A 27,562-nucleotide genomic window follows, 5' to 3' on the forward strand; every position below is an offset into this window, starting at 1 on the left:
ATATGGAAGCCAGCACAGCATGTGTGTTTGTGTATATGTGTTTCTTCTCTGCTGACTCATGGTATTGAAGACTCTCTGAAAACACCCCACCCTTCTAGCCAGCCTGTTTACACACCCCTTGGGCTCCTCCCTGATTCAAATGTTAGGTCACGAGGAAGAAGAAAAAGGAATTCAAGAGCTTTCCTCAAGCATCTAGAATTCTCTGCATCATAACTCTTGATTAAGGAGACTAGCTTGCACTCTAACTCAATTCAATACAAGCTTCACTCTCCTCAACACAGCAAATTTATGTGAACTTTTGGATAAAACTGGAAGAAACAGTCCACGAGTACTGTGCAAGAGGCGGTGGGGGTGCTGACTACTCGTGGTACAAATTTATAGATGGCAGGCATGAGGCCCAGCATTCAAGCAGACCCTGAAATCGAGCTTTTTGTAAAGGTAAGTTTTCAGCTATAATATAGCAAACAGAATGTATTAGTTCTTGACACTGAATATGTTTCTAAAATGAATGCAATATTTGGATTAGAAGTAAGAAATTTTGTAATTATGTCTGACTCTTAGAATGATGATGAAGTGTTTGGCTACACTTAGATGATAATGGGAAAATATTCGTTTTGAAAAGAGCAAAGATATCAAGTGAAATGAACGCTAGGCTGGTTTGTAGTCAGGGAAACAATTTATGTTTTCTTAGTGGTTTTCTAGGCAAACTTGGATAAATCCCTACTCCCTTTAGAAACGGTTTCTCCATCTACACAATAAAGGAATCTGAAAAAGTGTTCCTTACAAGCATTCTTACTCTCAAAATTTTGTGTTTTAAGAGATATATTTTATAAAGCCTAAACATGAGAAGAGGGTCAAGAATGGCCTCAGACCTTATTCACACATAGCCCAGAAAGATCTTTATAAAATTCTTCCACAATAGACAAATATCACATCAGGGTCACATGGAGACTATAGGGAGAACAGTCAGGAGTCTGTGTCTATTATGAGAAAAAGAGAGCTTTGGCTTACTATTTATGGTCTGCCTTGGTTTTATTTTCTATTTTTCAAATTTTCAGAAAACCCCTTGAAAAGCCAGTAAGCAGGAGAAATGAACACATGTTTCTAAAGTAGTCTATTAAGAAAAATAGATAAGTTTGCATTGGTTATACCAGGTGGAAATTACAAAGTTTCTAAAGCCCTTTCTCATATTAACTGCATTTTCATTTTCTAATGGGGGCAATCAGGATGATAAGTATATCAAACTCATAACACCTTGACCCTTTTAAAAACACTTTATTTCTGTTATGATCTCATTTATTCCTAACGCCTTAGGGTATTGTTTTGTAGTAATACTGATGATGGTATTGGTGGTGTTGGTATTAGCAGTTAGTAGGACTAATCATTTTATTTATACTTTAATTACTAGACATGTACACTAGGCAGTACATTTTAAGTAGATTGTCTCTAAAATTATATGGCCTCTTACTGGCTTACAAAGACATTAAATAAGGTATGTTTATCAAATTCTATGGTAAATATACACTACCCTAAGTAAAAAGTTTTTAAGATGGAAGATTGGAACCACAACTGATGGTGTTCAGGCCTTACTCCTAGTTTGGTTCTCAGAGATTACTCCAGGCGATTCTCAGGGGACCATAAAAAATGATGGAAATTAACCAGGGCTCAATAGCATTCAAAGCAAACATCTTAACTCCTGTACTATTTCTATGGTTCTGAAAGTAAAAACTTTTACAATTATTTAAAACTGGGGGCCAGAGCAATAGTACAGTGGGTAGGGTATTTTCCTTGCTTGCACGCAGTTAAACTGGGTTCAATCCTCACTATACCATATGGTTCCCCAAGCACTGCCAGGAGTAATTCCTTGGTACAGAGCCAGGAGTAAGACTTGAGTACCGCCGGGTATGGTTCCAAGACACACACATTTATGTATAATTTTATTTCTTTATATGTATATGTATGAATAAATAAAATAATTTAGCAGTTGGTGTGTTACATAAATATACACACAAAACAAAGAATTCATCTACATGCCTTTTCAAAATCATAGAAGAAACTCTTAACTTTTAGGAGATTTTAAAATTCCTGCATAGCAAACTAATCCAAATAAGTGTTTGTTGGACTATGAGGCACAAGAGCTACTTCTCCTATCTATGAATTCCAGCAAAACATGTGACTGCTCAGACAGAACATAAAAAGACTTAATTTTCTTTCTGTTTTGCAAGGGTTGGGGGAGAGAGAATTAAACTCCTAAGCAGTGTTCAGGTGACCTAAGGGCCATTCCTGCTGATACTCAGCCAACTAGACCTAACAACTTAATGCTAGGACCCAGTGACTCAGTATTGCTGTAATCTAGTAGTGCTGAGGAGCACCAGGGTCCCTCCTAGAGATGTCTGGGAGGATGCGTGACCATGCTGTACCAGAAGTCAAGTTCTTATGTATGCTAGGCATGTACTCCTGAGCCTTGAGTTATCTTCCAAGACCTTACTTTTCTAAATTAATTTTCTTTTTTATCTTCTAATTCCAAACCAGAGGTAATGTTTTTAATAGGATAAAGCATTCTGAGTTTTTCTAAAGTGTCAATTCAATCCAACCATACCCTTCTACCAGTTATTGGCATTAATCTGTGTGTTTGTCTTCATAAACTACTCATATTTGGGTGATAAGATAGACAGGATAAGTTAGTAAATCACATGTTAGGTGAACAAATGTTAAATAATATTTTTTAGGTTAAAGCAACTTGTAATTTATTTAGCACTTACTATAGGCCAGGCACTGTGCTAATTGTATACTACTAGAGTATTACTAATCCTATTTTATGAATTAAAAAAGCTAAAGAGAAGATGAGTAACTTTGTCCTAGTTCATATATCTGGTAGAAGGCAAAATTGGAATTTCAATCTCTGAAAATAGCTACATCTTATTTTATTCATTTGTTTTTAATTTAGTAAATATTTTAGCAAAATTTTCCAGACTTTTATCAGATAAAATACTTTGGACATAAATTTATCTAATAATGTTATATAAATTACAGATTTTCTGAAAGAACCTTGAATATCGGAGCCTGGAGCAATAGCACAGCGGGTAGGGTGTTTGCCTTGCATGCAGCCAACCCAGGTTCGATTCCCAACATCCCATATAGTCCCTCGAACACCGCCAGGAGTAATTCCTGAGTGCAGAGCCAGGAGTAACCTCTGTGCATCGCCAGGTGTGACCCAAAAAGAAAAAGAAAGAACCTTTAATGTCATCAGGGTTTTGGTTTTACTTTGCATTTTTTAATTGTAGTGGAGGTAACTTGGTTATAGTAGGGTTTATACTTATGTTTTATACAAAATTACTGACCCTCTATCACCACCATCAAAGTCACTTCTAAAACATGTTCTTGATGATTTCTAGATATTTCACAGAAAATACTGGGAAAGTTCATAGGAATTGAGAGGTTAATGAATAAGTTATCTAGCCCTTCTCTTTACAAGTTACACTTCATTTATAGGTAATACAATCTCTTTCTAAAGATCAAATGAGTCTATAATTTCCCTATGTATCCCTGTCTTTGGCTGGAAACCCCTACTACTTTCTTTCCCATACCATTGACAGAAATGCAACATGAGATTAAGACTCTATCTCAGAATCAGGCAGATAGCTCAAGTGGTAGAATACATGCTTAGTATGTGGAGAATCCTTAAGTTCAATTCCTGTCCTCACATTTCCCCCTGAGCACTACTGGGTGTGTCCCCTATCAAGAAAAAAGACAGATGTTATGTCATATAGTCTATTTTTTCCATGTAGTTAGTGAAAATATTGCCTTTCAGTTCTGAAGATGTGAGCGAAAGTTTAAACTAAAAACAAAGGATTATCAAATATACATTTTATTTTAATGCAGCTTATCATACTGATTTGTTGTTCATTGGTTAATAAAATTGTGTTCTATATAACTATCTAAAATGAAAATCTGGCAATTTATACATAATATTGCAGATTCTAACATTTGGTTCAAAATTTTGAATGCAATATTTTTGTCAACAACATGTGGGAAAGAGAAAAAAGATACTTTTCTCTCAGTTTTCAAGTCAATTTTAAACTATAACTCTCATAAAAATAGAATAAAGATTGGTTAGAATGCAAAATAACAGCTATAATATGGAAGAGAGTATTGTAAAAGAGTGTTGGTACTGAAATAGACCCTCTGAATGTTTAAGTGAGAGTAATGTATATATTATCAGTTGTGGACTAGTTGAGTGTACTTAAGCAAACCAGCTTCTCAGAACCTCAGTTTCATCATCTGTAAGGCAGAAGTAATGACACAACTTACTTCACAGGATCATCCTCATTTTAACAAGTAGAATAAATATACAAAATACAATAGTTGCTAACATATTAAGCATTTAATAACTATGATATTTTGCTTATTTTCCAAATATGTAGAAGCTTAGATCACAAACAAAAAGAGAAAATTGTATGGGGGAGGGGCTGGAGCAATAGCACAGAGGGTAGGACGTTTGCCTTACACGCTGCCGACCGAGCCAACCTGGATTCAATTCATATTCCCCTCGCGGAGAGCCCGCCAAACTACTGAGAGTATCTCGCCAGCAGGGCAAAGCCACAAGTCTCACAATGGAGACGTTACTGGGCCCACTTGAGCAAACCGATGAATGGGAGGACAGTGCAGTGCAGTGCAGTATTTGGGGGATTTAACATATCTTGTTTTTGTCAGCTAAACCTACATATGATGTAATTCAGCAGTCAGACTAGGGAATTTACATCCTAAATTTTTTTGTGATGACATTTTAAATCAACATACTATAAACAGGAAAATAACTTTGGTTTTCCTGTAAAAAAAACTTACTGCATTTCCCCCAGCTTCATTGTTTTGCCTTTCCTTTAGCAAAAGTAATCCACCCTTCCTGCTGTATGTATTATCAGACTCCACTCTTCTTCCTGCATCCCACCCTAATCAAATTTCCACTCACTAACCTCAGTTGTGATTGGATCCTTACTTTGACTTTTTTTCTAAGTAAAAATGGGTTTTATTTAGAAATTTTGAAGAAGAGGAGGGAAAAAAAAAGAATAACATGCTCAAGAGAGAACACAGGCTTCTTCGAAGGTGGAGAGAACCCCAATACACACCCCAGAATTAAAGTGTGAAAGCACACATCTCGCGCACCAGATGCATAACTCTGACTTTTTTTTGCTATCCCCCCTCCCCCATCCCCCTTTTTATTGATTCAGTGTGAGGTACAGTAACAGAGCTTTCATGTTTGAGCTTCGATCATGCAATCATCAAACACCCATCCCTTCACCAGTGCACATTTTCCACCACCAAAGTCCCCAGTATCCCCCCACCACCATCATTCCACACCTCCCCCTGCCTTATGGTGGACAATTTGCACAGTACTCTCTTTCTTTACTTGGGTTGCCTTTGATATTTGAGCCCAGTCCCACCACCACTCATAGCTGCTGAAAATGCAATGCTAGACAATGTGTTTTGCATTTTTTGTTATGGATACAATATAATGTTGTGCAGCCACGAGAGTGACCGTACGCTCTAGGAGTTCTAAAATTTTAATAATTAGGGTCTGGAGAGATCACTGTAGCAAGTTGCTCGGGTCTGAGATTCGTTTGTGTGTCCCTTGATCATGGCTGTATGGGAGCTTAACTAGATGGTGGCTATGTGTGGGCATATTCTCAGAGTCCCATGGGGGTGGGGGAGAGGGGAAAGACCAACTCTTCGCTCTGTCCCATGAGGCCTGGCATTTCCCGCCACTACCACCTGAACCTGGAGCTTTTTGCTGAATTCTAGAAGGTGGCGGGCACTGGGATTCTTAGAGGAAAGGCGGAGGGATGGCACCTGTCCCCAACTGGAGTGGCCTGGCGAAAATGGCCTATTGCAAAGTCCAGAGCCATCTCTGCAGCAAGTTATTTGGGTCTGAAATTTGTTTGTATGTCCAAGATAGTGATTTTTGACTTTGGAATTTATAAAAACCTTGAAGGCTCTGAGGAAAATTGTCACCTGTTTTTTTTCTTAAATTTTTATTAGTGAAACACCATGAGGTACAGTTGTAGACTTACAAATTTTTGTGCTTGGGTTTCAGTTATACAATGATCCAATACCCATCCCTCCACCAGTGCCCATTCTCTACCACCACTGATCCCAGTATCCCTCCCACCCCCCATTCCCCCATCTCACCCTACCTCTGTGGCAAGGCATTCCCTTTTGTTATCCCTCTCTTTTTGAGTGCTATGGTTTGCAAAAGAGACATTGAGTGACAATCTTGTTCAGTCTATAGTCTACTCTCATCACGCATCTCCCCTCCTGGGAGGATCCTCCAAACACCCTTTATTTGGTGCTCCCTTCTCTATCTGAGCTGCCCTTTCCCCTAGAATGCCCGGCTGGCCTCTAAGCCATGGAGTAATCCTCCTGGTACTTATCTTGGCTATTCTTGGGTGTTAGTCTCCTATTTTGTTACTTTATGTTCCCCAGATGAATGCAATCTTTCTATGTCTGTCCCTTTCTTTCTGACTCATTTCGCTTAGCATGATACTTTCCATGTATCAAATTAACTAAGGAAGTAAAGGACCTGTACAAAGAAAACTACAAAACGCTACTTCAGAAAATAAAAGAGGACACCAGGAAGTGGAAAAATATCCCCTGTTCATGGATTGGGAGAACTAACATTGTCAAAATGGCAATACTTCCCAAAGCACTGTACAAATTCAATGCGATCCCTATTACAATACCTATAACATTCTTTAAAGAAATGGAGCAAACACTCCTGAAATTTATATGGAACAATAAGCCCCCACAAATAGCAAAAGCAATACTGGGGAAAAAGAAAATGGGAGGAATCAACCTCCCTAACTTCAAACTCTACTACAAAGCAGTAATAATTAAAACAGCATGGTACTGGAACAAAGGCAGAGATGTAGACCAGTGGAACAGGGTTTAATATACTGACATCTCCCCTCAAACATATGATCATCTAATCTTTGATAAAGGAGCAAGAAATGTGAAGTGGAGAAAGGAAAGCCTCTTTAACAAATTGTGCTGGCAAAACTGGATGGCTTCATGCAAAAAACATGGGCTCAGATCTCTGCCTAACACAATATACAAAAGTAAGATCAAAATGGATTAAAGACCTCAACATCAGACCGGAACCCATAAGGTACATTGAAGACAAAGTTGGCAAAACCCTCTATGACATTGAAGCTAATGGTATATTCAAAGATGACACGCCACTGGCCGAGCAAGTGAAAACAGAGATAGACAAATGGGACTATCTTAAACTAAGAATCTTCTGCACCTCATGTCCCTTGAATAGTTTACTTTAGAGCAATGTCCTTTTGTATAGACACAGAAAGACAATTAATACTATGCTTTTGTAACTTGGAGTTAATTGACTCCGAATAACATTTATTCTTGAGCATCTGTCATATTTACTTGACTTACGCCTCAATTGCCCTTAGTTCCTAGCATCTCAAAAGCAGTGTCCCGATGAAGGGACTGGATGGACATAGAGCAAGCTGTAAGCTACCCTGGTGTTGAAATGGGACAGGCCAAATACCATAATACTTAGCTATAGTTAAGATCATGGTTGTGAACGAATTCTGTCATGATGCAAAGAGAAGTGACAAAGACCCTCCTAGGGTTAGGAAGGGCTAATCTGGCCTGAGGACTGTAGTCTGGGATCTATAGTGAGATGTCCCCAGGAGAGCCACCCTATAAGCTTAACATATCTCTTACTGTGTCTATACAAAATGAATAGAAAGATTATTAAGAAGTAAATCTAAGATGATTGCTTATGAACTATATATATTATGAATATTAGAGTGGGTGAGACTGGAAGGAGGCAAAGAGAGATGAAGTTGGAATAAACTGCAACTGATCACCAAACAGCCTGACAGCCCTCTTCCCTCCTTCATGTGTCTGTGCAGGCCAGAGTGGAGAAGCAGCTCATGGCCACTGAATACACATGGTGGGAGAGAGACCATGCCACTCACTTTTTTTTGATTACACACATGCCTATTGCATTATTCATTTACTTGATGACACCTATCTATTTGTCGCTGGGGGGAATGCTAGTTATATGTTATATAAGACAGATATATGTAAATATATGTTATGAGTCTTATATAAATCTTATGCAAATTATATGAGCCATCCGCATCTTTCATTTCTTGAACAAACCCGGTTTTCTTTTTTGTAGAAGTATTTTTTTAAATTTATAATTCTGTGGGGCCAGACAGATAGTATACAGTGGATAGGGCTCTTGCTTTGCATGCAGTTGATCCTGCTTAACTCCCTGGCACTAAAGATAGTCCCTAAGACATTCAAGGAGTGATTTCTTAGCACAGAACCAGGAATAAGGCCTGTAATGAGAGTTCCCTTAAAAAAGGTAAAGGCCCTCCCGTTGATCGTCGATTTGCTCGAGCGGGCCCAGTAACGTCTCCATTGGAGACTTTGTTGTTACTGTGTCTGGCATATCGAATACTCTCAGTAGCTTGCCGGGCTCTCCAAGAGGGGCGGAGGAATCGAACTCGGGTCGGCCATGTTGGCCGCTTGTAAGGCGAACACCCTACCCGCTGTGCTATCGCTCCAGCCCTAATTAAATGCTGACTGCATGGGCCGGGAATCGAACCCGGGTCTCCCGCGTGGGAGGCGAGAATTCTACCACTGAACCACCCATGCATGGCTGGAGCGATAGCACAGCGGGTAGGGCATTCGCCTTACAAGCGGCCAACATGGCCGACCCGAGTTCGATTCCTCCGCCCCTCTCGGAGAGCCCGGCAAGCTACCGAGAGTATTCGATATGCCAGACACAGTAACAACAAAGTCTCCAATGGAGACGTTACTGGGCCCGCTCGAGCAAATCGACGATCAACGGGAGGGCCTTTACCTTTACCCTTAAAAAAATCCCAACAAAAACATACATCCTTGGGATCGGAGAGGTAGTACAGGAGATAGCCTTATGTGTGGCTGACCTGGGTTTGATTTCTGCTATCCCATATGGTCTCCCTAATACCGCCAGGAAAAATTCCTGAGTGTGGGAGTAAACCCTGAATACTTCTGGGTGTGCCGCAAAAGCAAGAAAATAAAAACCAATCAATCAACAAAAACCAAAACACACACATCCTTGCTTACAGTGGTTGTTTCCATTTTTTTCCTCAGTATGTGCCATTCTCTCTGATGTCATACAGCCAAATTGTACCTATTTTTTCTCTTTTGAGTCAATTTATAGAAGGAAACAAAGGGTACTTCCTCTTATAGTTTCTCTAATAAGTCATTTTTAACAGTATGAGGGTGAGACCCAAAATGTAAAAAAAAAAACCTCTGTGGCCTTCTCAAAATAGGGTGGGCAGATTTCGAGAAATTCTAGGAAATTAGCTTTATTCACCTAAATGTGTAGGTGTCATTACCTTGGCAATAAAAAAATAGGTTTATCCCAAATATAAGATAAAAAATCATACTGAGGGAAAAAAATGGTCAAAGTCATCATAACTGAAGTTTTTTCCATAAAGTAAGCTTACATGTAGGCAATGGGAAAGGTCCTTGAGACACTGGTGAAGGAAAACAGACACTTTGATGATGGGTGTGATACTAGAATGATGTATCCAATAAAAAGATGATTAACACTAGAAATTCAATACCTCAAAAAAGTTTCAAAATTTTTTCTTTAAAAATATATAATTGTCATAAACACAACTTATAAAATAAGAAAATCAAATGACCTGGGGGTATGGTGCCACCAGCAGATCAATCTGTACTTGTGAGGCGAGTGCATCAGCAGCCTGATGGTGCCTTCAGACTTCTAGATACCCCCAAATTGCTTCTGTGCTTTTGGCCAGACCCCAACAACTTGGGGCCAAGTTTACCAAGAAAGTAAATGGCCAAAAGTTAGGTATGTGGAAGACACACCCACAAACCACCTCTGGCTGAGCTATATAATTGGAGGCAAGGTCTCTCTGGTTCCTGAACAAGCTGCTTAATGGCCAGGATCCCAGAGACTCAGAGGCAGGTCTCGGAACACAGTGGCTTTTGGCAGAAATGCGACTGGTCCCTGCAGTAGGTTACCAGTGCTGGGCCACCCCAGGGGGGAAAGGGTGCTGTCCCTTTACCTGCTCCCTCTTGGGATTTCGGTGACCACCATCCTTCAGAGGCCATTGGACAGTCAGGTGTGGGCTCACTGTGATGAGACACGCAGGGCCTCACAGGATGGGGGTGGAATCAGCCCTTTCTTCCCCACACCAACGAGACCCTTGGTCGCCACCCACGAATGGCCTCTCTGGCTCCTGATCAAGCTGCTTAACGGCCATAATCTCAGAGACTCAGGAACAAATCCCAGAACCCAGCAGGTTTTGGCAGAAATCCCTCCAGACTTAATAGTTAAAATTTCAGAATTCCAAAACCGTGTGGCCACTACTGCAGCTGCGCAACATCATATGTTATTCATAACCAGCAATAGAAAACAAATTGTCTATGGTTGCCTTTTTGGCAGATCTGAGTGTTGGGGTAAAATTCCAAATAATAACGGTGTGTCTGGTGTCAAAATATTGAATGTAATCAAAGTAGAGAGAGAGTGATGTGGAAATCATCTGCCCCACAGGTAGGGGAAGGGTGTGACATGGGGGTATACTGAGGTTTTTGGTGGTGGAAAATGGGTACTGATGAAGGGACGGGTGTTTCATCATTGTATGACCAAGACTTAGACCGGAAAGCTTTTTAACTGCTCTCACGATGATTCAATAAATAAATTTATAAAAAAGGGAGAAAAAAGAGAAAATCAAATGACCAAGTACCATATGGATATACCCTTTGGGAAAGAAATGTAATAGGTTTGGAAGCTAGAGAGATCTTAGAGTGGGAAGGGTGCTTGCCTTGCATACCGCAGACCCAGGTTAGATCCCTGAGCACTGACAGGAGTGATCCCTAAGTATAGAAACAGTAGCCCTGAGCACCGCCAGGTGTGCTCCACCCTACAAAAAGTAAAAGAAATGTTGTAGGCTTTGTCAAATGAAAAATGCACACACCCTTTAATCAGCATTCCCATTGTAAAGATTAATTCTAAAGATACGTCAGAAGTAGAACAAGCTATATATTCATAAATATTTGTTGAGAAAGAATTTGAGCAGTAAAAAAATCTTTAAGATATCAAAATGCCCATTGGTTGAAAATAATTATATGAATCTGGTAACATGTAAAATTGATGATGACAATGACATGCTCACCACACTTGCTATCATGACATCATCTTGTTTATTATCTTTTGCCCATTGATGGTAGGATATGTGAGAAAGAATTTCCAGTCAATCTACAGCAATTAGGTTATTTCTCAGTAGGCACTTAATACCCACTTGCAAAACACATGATTGAATTGAGCTTTTTTTTTTTTAACCGAAATAGGCCGGAAGTGATGGGGAGAGTATTGGGAACTGTCCCTTTTGCCAACGACTTTTCATGATCTTGTGGCTTAAAGGAGTTAAATTTAATGTGACTACTGTTGACATGACTAGGTAAGATAGTCATTCTGAATATTGAAATGGTATTTGAATATTGTGTAGATAAACTTTATCTAAAGACTCATCACTGTTTATTTTCAATAATTATAGAAAGCCTGAAGAACTGAAGGACTTAGCCCCAGGTACCAATCCTCCCTTCCTGGTGTATAACAAAGAGTTGAAAACAGACTTCATTAAAATTGAGGAGTTTCTAGAGCAGACACTGGCTCCTCCAAGGTACAGCAGTTTATGGTATATTATTATTCTCAATCTTTTTTTATTGACCTAAGTAATGATTCTATATCTTTTGTAATACCAGACCCCTCTTTAACTAACTTTTTAGAAGTTTAAAAAGCTCACCCTTAATTGTTCTATATAGGATCATAAAGGTTTACTGTACAATTATTTACTATATATAAAGCTAATAAAACTTTATATGATTACAAAAGAACAAAAGACAGACTTTGGGAACCAAGAAAGGTAAGTTTGTTCCACATTTAGTATCAGCGATATTATTTCATCTTTAATGAAGTTTGAGAGAATTTATTATGATAAAAATTAGACTTTCTTTTTTGTACTGTCCGCAGGTAATCTTCAGTTTTTAACTAGTCCCTGTTTTAGTCTGATCTCAGTTCTACATATTAGGAAGTATTATGTCTACTATTCAGAAACTTCCTACTAAAACTTCAAATACACAAAGACAGTTGTATGGCAATACAATATTAAAGTATTTTAAGGGACTGTAGAGATAATACAGAAGTTAAGACATTTTTCTTACACAGTGTAAATCCTAGTTAAATTCCCCAGTACTGAATATGGTCCCCTAAGCATGACCAGGAGCACAGATCCCTGAGCACAGAGCTAGGAGTAAGCCCTGAGCACTGCCAGATGCAGTCCAACCCTGTGGTCATTGATGGCAAGAAGGGAGAACATCCTTAACAAAGGACTAGAGGTCAGTAAACCAGTCCCATTCAGTTAGTCAGAAGCCCAAATTCCACTATTTTCTTGTGACAACTGTATATATCTGCCACCCAGAATACTATCTGGAAGCAATAGGCCATTTTTCAATCACTGTGCAACAAATTACCACAAACTCGGTATCTTAAAATGATACTTATTATTTCAAATTTGCTTTGGTCTGTAGTCTGATAATGGTCTATCGGGGTTTCCTGCACAGTGTCTCACAAGATCCAATGAACAATGCAGTTATCCTGTGGAGTTCGAGGAAATAAAGCAGTTCTCCAAATGAGACAGGGCTTCAGGGCTGTATCTTACATTCTTAATATTTTCATCATTTTCATTATTTAAAAATTTTAACTCTTAAATCAATTCCTTTTTTAATCCTCAGAATATGAGAAAAGTCCTATCTCTTTGAATTGATTTCTAACTATTTTCTCTGGTGATGAGAGCATTTTATTTTGGCTAAAATTATGCTGCTGAGATACCAGTATTTTCAGTAGTTACCAGAAGTTGCTTAGTACATTACATTCTAGCCCTTTTCATCTTTCTGAAATATTTTCTTTTAAAAGAGATTATGGATTAAAATAAAAGGTTATGGGCTAGAGAGACGGTACAGTGGGTAGGGGATACTTGACTTCCACACAGTTAACCCAGGTTACATCCATGGCACCATATATGGCCCAATGAACATAGCCAAGACTGATCTCTGAGCACAGAGCCAGAAGCAATCCCCCCAAAAATAAAAAACAAAAAACAATGATCATGGTTTAGGTAATATATATATATATATATATATATATATATATATATACAATAATGTTAAAAGTTTATGGTGTTGATGTACAAAGTTATTACATACAGCCACCACCAAAGTCATCTCTGGCCCTGTCACTGTCATCGTCACTGTCCTCCCATTGTTCATCGATTTGCTCAAGCAGGCCCAGTAACATGTCCATTGTGAGACTTGTTGTTACTGTGTTTGGCATATCTAATAGGTCATGGGTAGCTTGCTCCGCCCCTCTCGGAGAGCCCAGCAAGCTACTGGGAGTATCTCTGGCCCAATCTTCATTTTGTACCACACTTTCCTCCCACTATTTGCTGATATGTTTTGTAATCCAAGGCCAAGTGTATGTCATTGTTTGACACTGTCATTTCCTTTGCTTTGTCACTTCATATCCCATATGTAAGATGTTCCGGTGTTTGTTATTCTCCCTTTGAATTATTTTGTTTAATACTATAAAGATTTAGCTGATAATCTTGCAGATCTTCTCTGTGGTTCATCCTTCACCTTGGTTTTATCATCCCCTTCAACCTTTATCTTGGAAAGAGTGGCGACAGCGGTGGGACGTGGGCGCTGGATGTGGAGTGCAGTGGTGTGCGGCCTTTGGTTGGTCCAGGGGCTGTTCTCACCTCTTCTTCTTCACATTTCTTCACGCTAGAGCCATAGCATAGTGGGTAAGGCATTTGCCTTCCACGTGGCTGACATGGCAGACCCGGGTTCCCCTCTCGGAGAACCCGGAAAGCTGCCGAGAGTATCTCACCTGCACGGCAGAGCCTGGCAAGCTACCCGTGAAGTATTCGATATGCCAAAAACAGTAACAAGTCTCACAATTTGTTGTGGATGTTACTGGTGCCCACTTGAGCAAATTGATGAACAACGGGAGGACAGTGCTACAGTGCTACTATAAAGATATCGTCAGTTATATCTAAATTGCAGTGAGCTCCAAAATTTCATCTTTTCTTAAAGCTTCAAAGTATTTCATTGTGTGTATCGCTGGAGCGATAGCACAGCGGTAGGGCGTTTGCCTTGCACGCAGCCAACATGGCCAACCCGAGTTCGATTCCTCCGCCCCTCTCGGAGAGCCCGGCAAACTACCGAGAGTATCTCGCCCACACGGCAGAGCCTGGCAAGCCACCCGTGATGTATTCAATATTCCAAACACAGTAACAACAAAATCTCCAATGGAGACGTTACTGGGCCCGCTCAAGCAAATCGATGAACAAAGGGAGGGCCTTTACCTTACATATATATATATATATGTAAAAAACTTTCATCAGTTATTGGATATTTGGGGTATGCAATATTGTCTTTTAAGCATATTACCTATACCTAGGATGTAGTAACAGAGATTTTTCTGATGGAGAAAAGAAAAACCATCAAAGCTTTTATTTTTTTAAATTTTTTCCAAAAATGTTTGTTTTATTGATTTTGCAGCCTGCTACATTGCTATGCTGGTTTATTGCTTTTCCCCCTTATTTTTAAAAAATTTTATTAGTGAGGGGCTGGAGAGATAGCACAGCGGGTAGGGCATTTGCCTTGCACGTGGCCGACCCGGGTTCAATTCCCAGCATCCCATATGGTCCCCTGAGCACCGCCAAGAGTAACTCCTGAGTGCATTTGTAGTTGTTATTTATTCTTTAATATCTTTCTATGATGCTACTTTTATTATCTTACTTGAAAAACTTGTATTTCTATCACACTTCCATTTACAAAATTTCCAGATATATAATATACTTATACATTTGTAGAATCCATCCTTCAAAATTAATAACATGCTAAAAACAGTAGATGCCACATTATCTATGCTTACTAAAATGACATTTTAGGGCCAGAGAGATAGTACAGAGGTTAAAGCACTTCCCTTACATATTGTTAAACCCTGATTCTACCCCAGCACTACATATGGTCCCCTTGAGCATCCCCTTGAGAATCAAGAACAAGCCCTGAACAAATAGCTAGGTGTAGTCCTTTGATGACTACCAGGTGTGGCCCAACCCACCCCAACAGAGTAACTAAGCATGATTATTTTACAATAGCTCTGCACTATTCACTGTCTATACATTTATAGGAAATTAAATACAAGGGTTACTAAGAAATATGTATAAGACCCATGTGAGAAAAGCTACAAAATTGATCAACAAAATCAAAGAAAATATAAAGATATTTAGAAAATCTCCTAATTCAAAAAAGGGAAGACAATGTGGGTAAGGTTTTGGTTCTTCACAACTTGATCTATAGATTCAATACAATCATAATTAAAAATCATAGTAAGTTATTTTTGGTTATTAACCAAATTATTTTAAATTTTATATATAAAGGCAAAATGCCAGAATATCCAACAAATATTAAAAACAAAGTGAAGATATGATACTGCACAACTTCAAGTTTTACTCTGAAGCCAATCTGATAATGTGTAATGGTATCTCATTGATTATTAATTCGCATATCTCCAATTAGTAGGTGAATCTGAGCTTTTTTACATATGCTGTTTGATCATTTGGGGGTTTTTTTTGTGCGTATGTGTGTGAATCTCGTTGTCAAATCCTTATGAGTTTCTACTGTTTTATGTAATAGTTAAGGATTACACTCAACAGATAATTTGTAGTCCAAAAAAAGTCACTTAAATAACTGTGGATTTTACGTCTGTCACATAAGAAGCCAAGAATGAGGAATTCTAAGTCTGGAACGACCACTTTATAATATCATGAGGCAGGGGGAAGCACCAGCTTCTTCTAAGATTTCTTTTCTGCTATCCTTCACATATGGTTTCCAGCCTCAAAGTTAACTCATAATGACAACATATGTTTTCTGCAATTCCTGACAACACATATAACTTCCGCAAGGGAAGAGAAAGAAGGGAAAAAGAGAAAATCTACAGCTTAAGGAACTGGGTTGCACAGTCACACCAAGTAGCCACACTCAACAATTCCTACGGTCCTCCTGTTGTTCATCGACTTGTTCGAGCGGGCCCAGTAATGTCTCCATCATGAGACTTGTTGTTACTGTGTTTGGCATATCGAATACGTCACGGGTAGCTTGCCAGGCTCTGCCGTGCAGGCGAGATACTCTCAGTAGCTTGCCGGGCTCTCCAAAAGGGGCGGAGGAATCAAACTCGGGTCGCACGACAATTCCCATTACATTTAATTATCCAGAAGTAGTTCATATAGTCATATTTAAGTGAAAAGGAGAACTAGGAAATGTAGTATTTCTCCAGGTATATTGTCACTCCTAATAACAAAACAAGGTTCAGTTATAAGAAAGAAAATGTGTTACATAATTGTTTTTTGTCATAGCCTTCTGCTTTGACCATCAATAAAGGCATTGAACATTTCTTTTTATAAAAGGAGAGAGATAATTTATGGGACCAGAGAAATAGTGCAGTGGGGAAGGTGTTTGTCTTGCAGGTGGCTGACCTGACTTTTATTCCCAGAACCCCATATGGTCCCCTGAGCCTCACTAGGAGTGAACCCTGAGCACAGAGCCAGGAGTAAGCCCTGAGCACAACCAGATGTGATTCCAAAACCAAAGGAAAAAAGAGATATAACTTTCAATATAGTTTCAGTATAACTTCAAATATAGTATATAATAACACATATAGTTACTACATCTAACACCGAGTCCAAGATCTTTGAAAAATGTGCAACATCTTCTTTAGATATCAGTGATCAAGCAGTCAAATTTTTAAAATTTATTATAGTTTAGATAATAGGATTATAATAATGTTTAAGTTTATTGATGTACAAAGCTACCATACACTACTACAACCAAAGTGTCCATGACCCTCCACCCTTGTCCCTATGTCAGCTCTGGTCTCATCATCCTCCCTCCAGCTTATCCCCCTATTATTTGTTAACAGACAATTATGGTTTTGGTTCATACTGTTGCCTCCCTTAACCATGCAGCATGTGTTCCAGACTCTCCACCTATGTTTCGTGTTACTTTCTATCAACCTAACCATTCACTTCATCCTTCACCCAACTTGCATATGCACGCACACTCAATATACAAGGGTTATTATTGATTGTTTCCATACACTTGATATGGCTCTCTTTATACCACAAATGAGTGAGACCACCTGTATTTGTCCTAAACTAAGAATGATATAAGCTCTGTATGATTTTCTTTTCTTATGGTGTGTATGAGCAGAGCAATAGTACAGCAGGTAGGGCATTTGCCGTGCACACGGCTGACCCAGGTTCAATTCCTCCGTCCCTCTCAGAGAGCCCAGCAAGCTACCAAGAGTATCCCACCCGCATGGCAGAGCCTGAGAAGCTACCTGTGGCATATTCGATATGCCAAAAACAGTAAAAAGTCTCACAATGGAGACATTGTTGGTGCCCACTCAAGCAAATTGATGAACAACAGGAGGACAGTGGACAGTGCTATCATGGAGTGTATAGTATTCCATTGTGTGTTTATATATGTATCCATGTAATGTGGATATACATAAATACAGAATGGAATTGTATTATATGCTATATATTCTATAATATTAGAATTATATATAAATATATTATAAATATTACATAGCACTCTAGGACTGTCCTCCCATTGGTCATTGTGTTCATTGTGAAAAAGAGAGCATACAGACCTATGGATTACCATCAAGTGAGCCAAGATACATATAATGGGAATCAAAAGAGAGAACAGAGAGAAAGACATAAATAATGACTAAAAGCTTCCTGCACTTAAATGAATTCTACATATCCAAGAAAGTGAAAAACTCCAAGGGGAATAAACTCAGATCAACACCAAGATGTATCATAATCAAATTATCTAAAGCCAAAACCAAACCAAGAATCCTGAAAGCAACAAGAGAAAAATAGCTCATTGTGTAGAAGGAATCTTTAATAAGACTAACAGACTATTTTCAATAGAAACAGTGGGGATCAGAAGGCAGAGAGATGCAATATTTAAAATCAGTCAAGAAACCTCTATCTGGAAAAAAAATGATCCTTCAGTATCAAAGTGAAGTTAACATGCTCTATACAAACAAAATAGGAATTTTGTTGCTAGTAGACCTGACCTACAAGAAATGCTGTTGGTAGGTAGTCCTTTAAAAAGGCATTAGAGGGGCTGGAGTGATAGTACAGCAGGTAGGGCATTTGCCTTGCAAGCAGCTGACCCGGATTTGATTCCCAGCATCCCATATGGTCCCCTGAGCACTACCAGGGTTAATTCCTGAGTGCAAAGCCAGGAGTAAACCCTGTGCATTGCCGGGTGTGACCCAAAAAGCAAATAAAATAAAATAAAATAAAAATAAAAACACATTAGAGGCACTAGACAGTAACTCAAAGTCATAGGAATGAATTTAGAACACCAATAATGGGTGGAAATGCAGAAGATTGTTTCGATTGAGGATAAAACACATTGCACAAAACCCAACACTATTTTATAAGACACAATAAAACAGAAATAGAGGGGAGCTTGTTAATTTCTCCAGAGAACATACAAAAATTACTATTGAACCTTATAAATAAGTTTAACATAATTATTTGTTAGAGACATGTAAATCAAAACCACACTCCAATACTTCATACCCATGAAGATGGCTAGAGTCAAGAAACATGTTGGGCTGGAAAGCTAGTACAGAGTAAAGCTCTAGTCTTGCACACAGCTGACCTATGTTCTATCCCTGGCACTTCATATGGTCTCCCAACCTCCACCATGTGTGATCCCTGAATAGAGTCAGGAGTAAATCTTAAGTATATCTGACTGTAGCCCCCAAACAAAAGAAAACAACAACCTAGAATTTTAATTGAAATTGCATTGTTTATATTACTATCTGAAGACATTTCATATTTATATATCAGATTATAGTTAGTTTTGCAATGAGAAAAATTAAGAGCTATCTTTTACTAACTTTTAGTTTAGAATATAATATTATTTACTATAACATCTATATTGTATATTAAGTTTCCAGGATTTAATTATATAGTTTGAAAATTGGTACCCTTAAAAGACATCTCCCTCATTTCCTCACTACCCATCCACTAGAAAACACCATTCTACTCACTTTCTGCTTTTGTGAATCTTACTTTTTTAAGATCCCATAAGTAAAATCAAACAGTATTTGTCTTTGTTTGATTTATTTCTCTTAGCATTAATGTAGTTAAAGTTTCATTCATACTCATCTATAGGGCAAACTTGTCTTCTTTTTCACAGATGAACAATGAGAAAGAGAGAGAGACAGAGAGATCTGTATTTACTATAGTTATCAATCGATGTGTCTATATTCTTTTAGTTTTGGGATCACACAGGATTACTTTTGGCTCGGACTCAGGAATTACTCCAGGAATAGTGATCCCTGTGCTCAGGGACCACTCCCTGCAGTGCTTAGGATACTATATGTGGTATCAGGAATCAAACCTGGGTCAGCCATTTGCAAAGCAAGCACCCTATCTGATGCACTATCTCTCTGGCCCTATATTCTATGATATTTGGGTTTTTTGTTTTCATATTGGCTCTATCTTGTATTAATACAACTTGAATTAAATTTATTCTAAATATTTAAAACAGTTTTCACTATGATATGGAATATACTATAACATTTTATCAAGTTATTGCTAGGATAAAGGTCTTTTTAAATGTTTGACTTGTATTTACCTATCTTGCTGCAATAGTTCATTAATTCTAACAATTTTTCCTATACTTTCTTAGACTTTCAACACATTTCTCCTCCGATAATTGAATTGATTGTGTTATTGTCTTCCTCTACTTGGTGGGACCTCAAATGCAATATCAGTTATCATATGATAACTGATGATTATCAGTTACCTGATGATCAAACAGGGCCTCCCCGTCTTGTTCCTCAATTTAGTTAAATAGTTTCAGAGTGTCATCATTTTGATTCATATTTTTACTTGTCTAACTTGTTAGTACATTCAGCACTGTGTGCAAGAGCATAATGAAATGTTTGCTTCGTACTGGTTTTGAGAGACATAGTTAAAATATTTGCTATGGTGTTTGCTGGAAAGGTTTTGGTTTTAGATTTCCAGCTACAACTAGCAGTGTAATGTACAACTGGCTATTCCCAGTTGCATGCTGGGGGAGCATGTGGTGGCCGGGGTTAAAGCAAGGTCTTCTGCAAGCAAAGCATGCACTGTAGTCTGTTGAAGTATCTCTCTGGTCCAGGCTGAAAATGTCCGACGATAACTTTCTATCAAGTTATGAAATTTAATGGATCAATTTCATCATTCAACAAGTAATTATCAAATATTTACTAAGTTTCAGGTACTATTTCAGATACTTGGGGCACATCAGAGAATGCAATGGACAAGAAACTCCCTGCCCTAGTAGAGCTCACATTCAAGTTGAGACAGACAGTAAATAAGCTAGGAAAAAAGCAAAATACAAACTATTTTAGAGTATAATAAATATTTAGGAAAAAATAAGGCAAGACAGGAAAGTATGGTAGGGATAGGGTAGAGATTGTGATGCAAGATGGGGTGACAAAAGAAAGGCCGAACTTAGAAGATATCAGGAAAAAATACCTGAGAAGAAAGCCTGAAAGAAGAGGGAGGGAAAATCTGGAACAATCTGAGGGAAAGTACTCCATCTAAGGGCGGACTGAGATAAAAGGGCCCAGGGAGAGAGTTTGTCAGGGCAAGTTTGTCAAGGCAAGTTTGTCAAGGAAGAAAGGCGAGGTGATCAGAGTGATGAGTGATGAAGGCAGAAAAATGAGGACAGAGAGGTAAGATAGAGTGTGAACTATAAATCTCTGGGTTAACTAAAATGAGTATCATCACTGGATGAGGAGAGGAAGAAACTTTTATTTTCCACAGTTTAAGTTGAAGATTCCCCAGAGGAAAAAAGCCAACACACAGAATGTTCTTATTAGCTGCTTTCCTACTTCACCTAGGATGGGTTCCAACATTTGTGCAGTTGGGGCACCGAAAAACTATTCTCAGTACAGGAAAATTTCCACTAAAGTTAAATCATTTGTTTCTGACAGACATATATATATATGGCAATTCCTAATATCCTGACTGAAAAATAAAATGCATTTTTGAAATTGAAAATGAAGAAATCTGAGGCAGAAACCATCCATCCTAGGTGAAAAGGATGCAGATTAAGACAGAACTCATCCTAAATTTGGGGTTAGATGGACACTTGACTTTAATCTATTCTGCCCAGCCTGCTCTCTTCATACAGTCACTGCCAGGAGCTAGCATATATGGGCTGGGACCACAAAGGAAAAGGTTTCTTCTCTTTATGGCTGATTCAGAAAACCTTGCAACTTCACGTTTTCTGCATCCAGTTTTGTTCTACGGCTCTGAGGATTTACACTCTCAGTGTAAACGAGTTTGGGACGATCACAATCACGATCATCCTGTTGTTCATCGATTTCCTCGAGCAGGCACCAGTAACGTCTCCTTCTTCCTAGCGCTGAGATTTTAAAAGAGCCATTTCAATGCTCTTTCAGCATTAGGAGAATGAGACCCATCATTGTTACTGGTATTTGGCATATTGAGTATGACACGGGAAGTTTGCCAGACTCTGCCGTGCGGGCAGGATACTTTTGGTAGCCTGCCAGGTTCTCCAAAGGAAAAATAAGTTAATAAGATGTCGCGCAGCCGCGAATGTGGCCGCACTTCCAGGAGCTGGGTTTTATAGTCTCTGCGTCTTGGCCGTTGATGGGATCAACCTGGCGCTGGCGGCAGCTGGCGGGTGTGACGCCTACCTACTGGAAGATATGGGGTCTGGTTGGAGAAGGCTCAGTCCCAATCCGAGTAGGCTTGGAGACCTCAGCCCCGGGACCCGCATGCCTGGGTTCCTCTGCCAGTTCTTTCATGCATGAGGCCCGTCCAGACGTGTGGAGAGTGGTCCCAGCTTGGCCATGGCTGGCTCCGGAGGTCCTCAGCTGCTAGGCTCTGCTCGGGGTGGGGGGAAGAGAGAAACTCAACCCTCCCCCCTCCAAGGGGCCCCGGTGAGGACAGCCAGGCACGGGGGCAGGAGTCTCTGCGCTGTTTCCGGGAGCTGGGTTTTATAGTCTCTGTGTCTTGGCCGTTGATGGGATCAACCTGGCGCTGGCGGCAACTGGTGGGTGTGATGCCTACCTACTGGAAGATGGGGGGTCTGGTTGGAGAAGGCCCAGTCCCAATCCGAGTAGGCTTGGAGACCTCAGCCCCGGGACCCGCATGCCTGGGTTCCTCTGCCAGTTCTTTCATGCATGAGGCCCATCCGGACGTGTGGAGAGTGGTCCCAGCATGGCCGTGGCTGGCTCCAGAGGTCCTCAGCTGCTGGGGCTCTGCTCAGGGCGGGGGGGAGAGAAACTCAACCCTCCCCCCTCCAAGGGGCCCCAGTGAGGACAGCCAGGCGCGGGGTCAGGAGAGTTTGGGACATGGCAGGATAATTAGCAGGAGAGTAACATGATAGTGTTATGACTTACATTTTAACATGATTGCTTTGGCTGTGTTTGTAGAATAGCGTGGTGGAGTGGTGGTTAGGCATGTGAATAAGTCGTTGCCATAATACAGGCTTTGGACAGACTAGGTATAATAGAGATGCTAATTGGTTGATAGGGAGAACAGCCAAGGGAAATGCCATCTTTGCATGGCTCTATATAGAAATTGGCGGGGTGTATTTATGGGTAGGAATTGATTTTTACTAAAAACTTTCTTGCCCCAATTGATGATTATATTTTTTCTTATTAAATTTGTTCGTACTGGTACGATAGCACAGTGGGTAGGGCGTTTGCCTTGCCCGCAGCTGACCCGGGTTCAATTCCTCCATCCCTCTCCGAGAGCCCAGCAATCTACTGAGAGTATCCACCCACATGGCAAAGCCTGGCAAGCTACCTGTGACGTATTCAATATGCCAAAAACAGTAACAAGTCTCACAATGGAGACGTTACTGGTGCCTGCTCGAGCAAATCGATGAACAACGGGAGGAAAGTGCTACAGTGCTATTAAATTTGTTGACATGGCCAATTTTATTTTTTGTGCTATATGAAATTTCTTGTTACTAAGAGGAAGATATCTTGGCTGCTTTTCCCCATCCTCTTCATCATCTTTATTCTTTCATTTTTTTGTAAGATACAATATTTGAAACCATGTTTTCCTACTACTTACTGATATCTTTGAAATGTATGACCTGTATGTCTCCTGCCAAACAGATGTCTATGAGCAGGTATCGGTACCTCATTAACATTTGAAGCATTGAGTCTAGAGACAGATAAGATTGGATTCCAGACAACTAATTTCCCTGTGATGTTTCCTTTCAGGTATCCTCACCTGAGTCCCAAGAACATGGATTCCTTTATTGTGGGCTGTAACCTCTTTGCTAAGTTTTCTGCATACATTAAGAATACACAGAAGGAGGCAAATAAGAGTAAGATAACATTTTTAAATCTCTGGATTTTTTGTTTTGTTTTGGGGTCACACCTGGTGGTGCTCAGGGTTTACTCATGGTTCTGAGCACAGAGATCACTCTTAGTGGGCTCAGGGACCATGCGGGGTACTGGAGATTGAACCTGGGCCAGCTGTGTGCAAGGAAAGTGCCTTATCCACTGTACTATTTCTCATGCCCATTAAGTCTGCTTTTCTCTATCACCTGTTTATTCTCACATTCTCAGTCAACTAAAATGGGATGTTTGAGAATACTCTCCCTCTTACCCACTGTTATGAAATTTCCTTCAAAGAACTTTTATTGGATGTAAAATTTACCCTGTGTACCTTTAAGATTTCTTAAGCCAAAACACCTGCCCTGTCCCACAAACATTCCTGAATAAATTTAGTACCCTGTCTCTGATTCCACTTTCAGATTCTTCTGTTGAGTGATAACATATTGTTTTTCATTATTTCTTCAACTCTCCTAATGCACCTCTTAGAGAAAATTTCACTAACCATTTCATTAACCATCAAACTCTTATTAGAGGATAGTTGAGTAGTCCAGCTATTTGGATTACAAAGAGCCAGTATAAGCAAATAAATAGGTAAGTCTAAATGTGGAAAATATATTGATCATAAATATAATACTTTTATAAGTAAAACTATAACTTTATTACCTCAGATTTCGAAAAGTCTCTACTCAGAGAATTTAAACGTCTGGATGACTATTTAAACACCCCACTTCTGGATGAAATTGATCCATACAGCCCTGAGGAACTCAGAGTTTCCAGAAGATTGTTCTTGGATGGAGATAAACTGACATTAGCTGACTGCAGCTTATTGCCCAAACTGAACATCATTAAAGTAAGTCTTTAGAGACCAGGCTCAGTGGTTTGGGAGGGAATTGAGATTTTGTCAGTATAAATCACAGTTACCTATTGATGACTTTGTCATCATTGTTATATATACAGCATATCTCCATCTTCATTTTCTTCTCAGTGGAAAAATCATAATGACATTCCCTGGGAAGTCTAAAACTTCTTGATTATTTCTTCCTAAATCAGGAGATGTCTTCTATTATGAAATAAGGGTATCATCCATTTCACATAATTGTTGAGAAATTACATTAAGATTGGTAAAATTCTGGGGGACAGAGTGATAGTACAGTGGATAGGGCATTTGCCTTGCACACGGCCAACCCAGGTTCAATCCCCAGCATCCCATATGGTCCCCTGAGCACCACCAGAGGTGATTCCTGAGTGCAGACCCAGGAGTAACTGCTGAGTATCTCCAGGTGTGACCCAAAAGGAAAATAAAAACAACTAATATGGGTAAAATTCCTAAACAGGAGCCAGAGGGATAGTACAGCAGATAGGGCTGATCCAGCTTTGATCCCTGGTACCCCATTTGGTCCGCTGAGCCCCTCCAGGATTGATCCCTGAGTGAGAGACAGGAGTAAACATTGAGCACTGCTGGGTGTGACCCCAAAACAAAAAAATCCTAAAACAGTGTCTATGTCACAATAAGAAGTAAATAATGAAGGGTGCTAGTATGATGATGGTTTAACAAACGTTTACTAAACATAATTTATATTTTCTCAGGTTATATGCCAAACACAGTATGTATACAAAATTAGGACATTGTAGGGATCCTAATTGAACTCTTAAGTTAGTGGGGGAAATTCAAGCTATTTTGCCTATACTCTTTCTTGTAAAGACAGTTCACAAATATAAACACAATTGGTAGTTTATAGCTACCAATTCATAGGCAAAAAATTAAATCTGAGATTTCTCAAGTTTATGTTGTAATAATTCTAAAGTAAGATGTTTTCAATGATCTTGACTGTGAAAATATATCTCTAGGGACCAGATCAATATTCAGAGGATGGGGTGTTTGCCTTGCAAACAGCCAACCTGAGTTCGATCTCTGTCACTCCATATGGTCCCACAACCCAGCTAAGAGTGTTTTCTGAGCACAGAGTCAAGAATAAGTCCTGAGCACCATTGGTATAACCTAAAAGCAAAACAGAAAATAAAAAAATAAAGGTAAAGGTAAGGTAAAGGCCCTCCCGTTGATCGTCGATTTGCTCGAGCGGGCCCAGTAACGTCTCCATTGGAGACTTTGTTGTTACTGTGTCTGGCATATCGAATACTCTCGGTAGCTTGCCGGGCTCTCCGAGAGGGGCGGAGGAATCGAACTCGGGTCGGCCATGTTGGCCGCTTGTAAGGCGAACGCCCTACCCGCTGTGCTAATAAAAGCAAAATAAAATGTCTCTAAATAGTTTATATAAGACTTATACCTTTCATTACCACCATTTACCCTCTCCCCACCCCCACTGTTTTTCAAAAATCCTAGGTTGCTGCTAAGAAATATCGTAACTTTGAAATTCCAGCAGAGTTCTCAGGAGTCTGGCGCTATCTCCACAATGCCTATGCCCGTGAAGAATTTACCCACACATGTCCCGAAGACAAAGAAATTGAAAATACCTATGCAACTGTGGCTAAACAAAAGAGTTAGGATAGTTCTTTCATTAAAAAAAGAAAAGTCTTTCTAAACAGATGTCATTTGCTAAAACAGCAGAAAATTTATTGGATATAAGAATATGTAAAATAGTTTTCTCTAGCCACCTTTCTTATGAAAAATAATGCTATATTTTCTGTACTTTTTCCACTGTGTATTTGAAAATTTTTCATATTTTCACTTCATTTTCTTTATTTTCATGACATAACCATTGCAATCTTAAATGATATGGAGAGCATCAGCATCTTTGGCTATTTGATCAAATTAGTAAATTGCATCATGCTCAATTTAATCACTTCACTTAATCACTTAACTTCCCGTTAGTCGTCGATTTGCTCGAGCGGGCGCCAGTAACGTCTCCATTTGTCCCTGTCGCGTGCTAGTGTAGCCCAATGGCATCTGTTCGCTCCGGGAACATGAAGGGCCTCAAACCGATCGTTCATGATCTTGACGAAGAAGTCTGACCATCTGGAAGGTGGGCGGCCACGCGGTCTTTTGACATCCCGTGGAATCCAGTCGGTAACAGCTCTAGTCCAGCGGTCATGCTCAACAGATATGGAAATTTACAAATGTCATAAGTGTAACCACAATCACAAACTGTTTCTTAAAATATTTCCATCTAAATCATTAAAAATTTACATATTTTTCAGTTTGTCATGTGGATGTTTATTTCTGAAATGGATAATGAAGTCATAGATTGAACATATCATATAGCAAATCCTAAAATAAATGACTAAGAAAAAGTCAGTTTTAGGGGCCAGAGAGATAGTACAGCGGGTGAGGCCATTTCCTTCCATGAGAACACCCAGGTTTGATCCCCAGTACTGCAGGTGGTCCCCCAAGAACCACCAAGATTGATCCCCGAGAACAGCTATGTGTGTCCCAAAAATCAAGAATAAAAAACAAAGACAAAGAAAATGACAACTCTAGGAAAAAATAAAGATGAGCTGGTCACAGAATGGTATTTAACATCTAGATATATTATTGCCTCATAGTCAAAGATGATAATGAGACTATGATCTGTATGACTAGATTATATTGCTGTTGTTAATAAGCAAGCAGTCATTAGATTAAAAGTTATAATAGAGGGGCTGGAGAGATAGAACAGCAGGTAGGGTGTTTGTTTTCTTTGCATGTGGTTAACCCAGGTTCAATCCCCAACATGCCATATGGTGCCCTGAGTCCACCAAGAGTGATCCCCAAGCACAGAGGCAGGAGTAAATCCTGAGCACTGCCAGGGATGGTCCTCCAAAAACAACAAAATCTAATAGAGGGAAAGGGATATGGGTACAATGGTGACAGATGTGTTGTTGCAATTATGTCCATATGAAACCATTATAGTATTATAGATCAAAAATATATAATAGAAATAAAATATAAAAATGTGACAGTCTCAAAGTAAATCATGTCTTTTATTCAATGGAAGTAATTAGGAAACTTAGAAATCTGAGTGATCAAAAGATTTTGTTGCTACCATG

At 39.4% G+C, this 27,562-nt stretch overlaps 1 protein-coding gene and 1 non-coding gene across 2 annotated transcripts; one reads left to right on the forward strand and one right to left on the reverse strand.

The window, feature by feature from the left end:
* Positions 1-181: 181 nt before the first annotated feature.
* Positions 182-27,300, forward strand: CLIC2 (chloride intracellular channel 2). The gene is made up of 6 exons (XM_056128866.1): positions 182-438; positions 11,398-11,507; positions 11,604-11,729; positions 23,459-23,565; positions 24,247-24,428; positions 25,920-27,300. Exons 1-6 carry the CDS (start codon positions 382-384, stop codon positions 26,079-26,081), a joined length of 744 nt encoding a protein of 247 aa, XP_055984841.1. The 5' UTR covers positions 182-381; the 3' UTR covers positions 26,082-27,300.
* On the reverse strand, positions 8,615-8,685 carry TRNAG-CCC (transfer RNA glycine (anticodon CCC)). Its single transcript has one exon. It is a non-coding gene; the product is annotated as a tRNA-Gly (tRNA).
* Positions 27,301-27,562: the final 262 nt, after the last annotated feature.

This window comes from Sorex fumeus, unplaced genomic scaffold, assembly GCF_029834395.1.
Source record: "Sorex fumeus unplaced genomic scaffold, SorFum_2.1 ptg000070l, whole genome shotgun sequence".
Lineage (NCBI taxonomy): Eukaryota > Metazoa > Chordata > Mammalia > Eulipotyphla > Soricidae > Sorex > Sorex fumeus.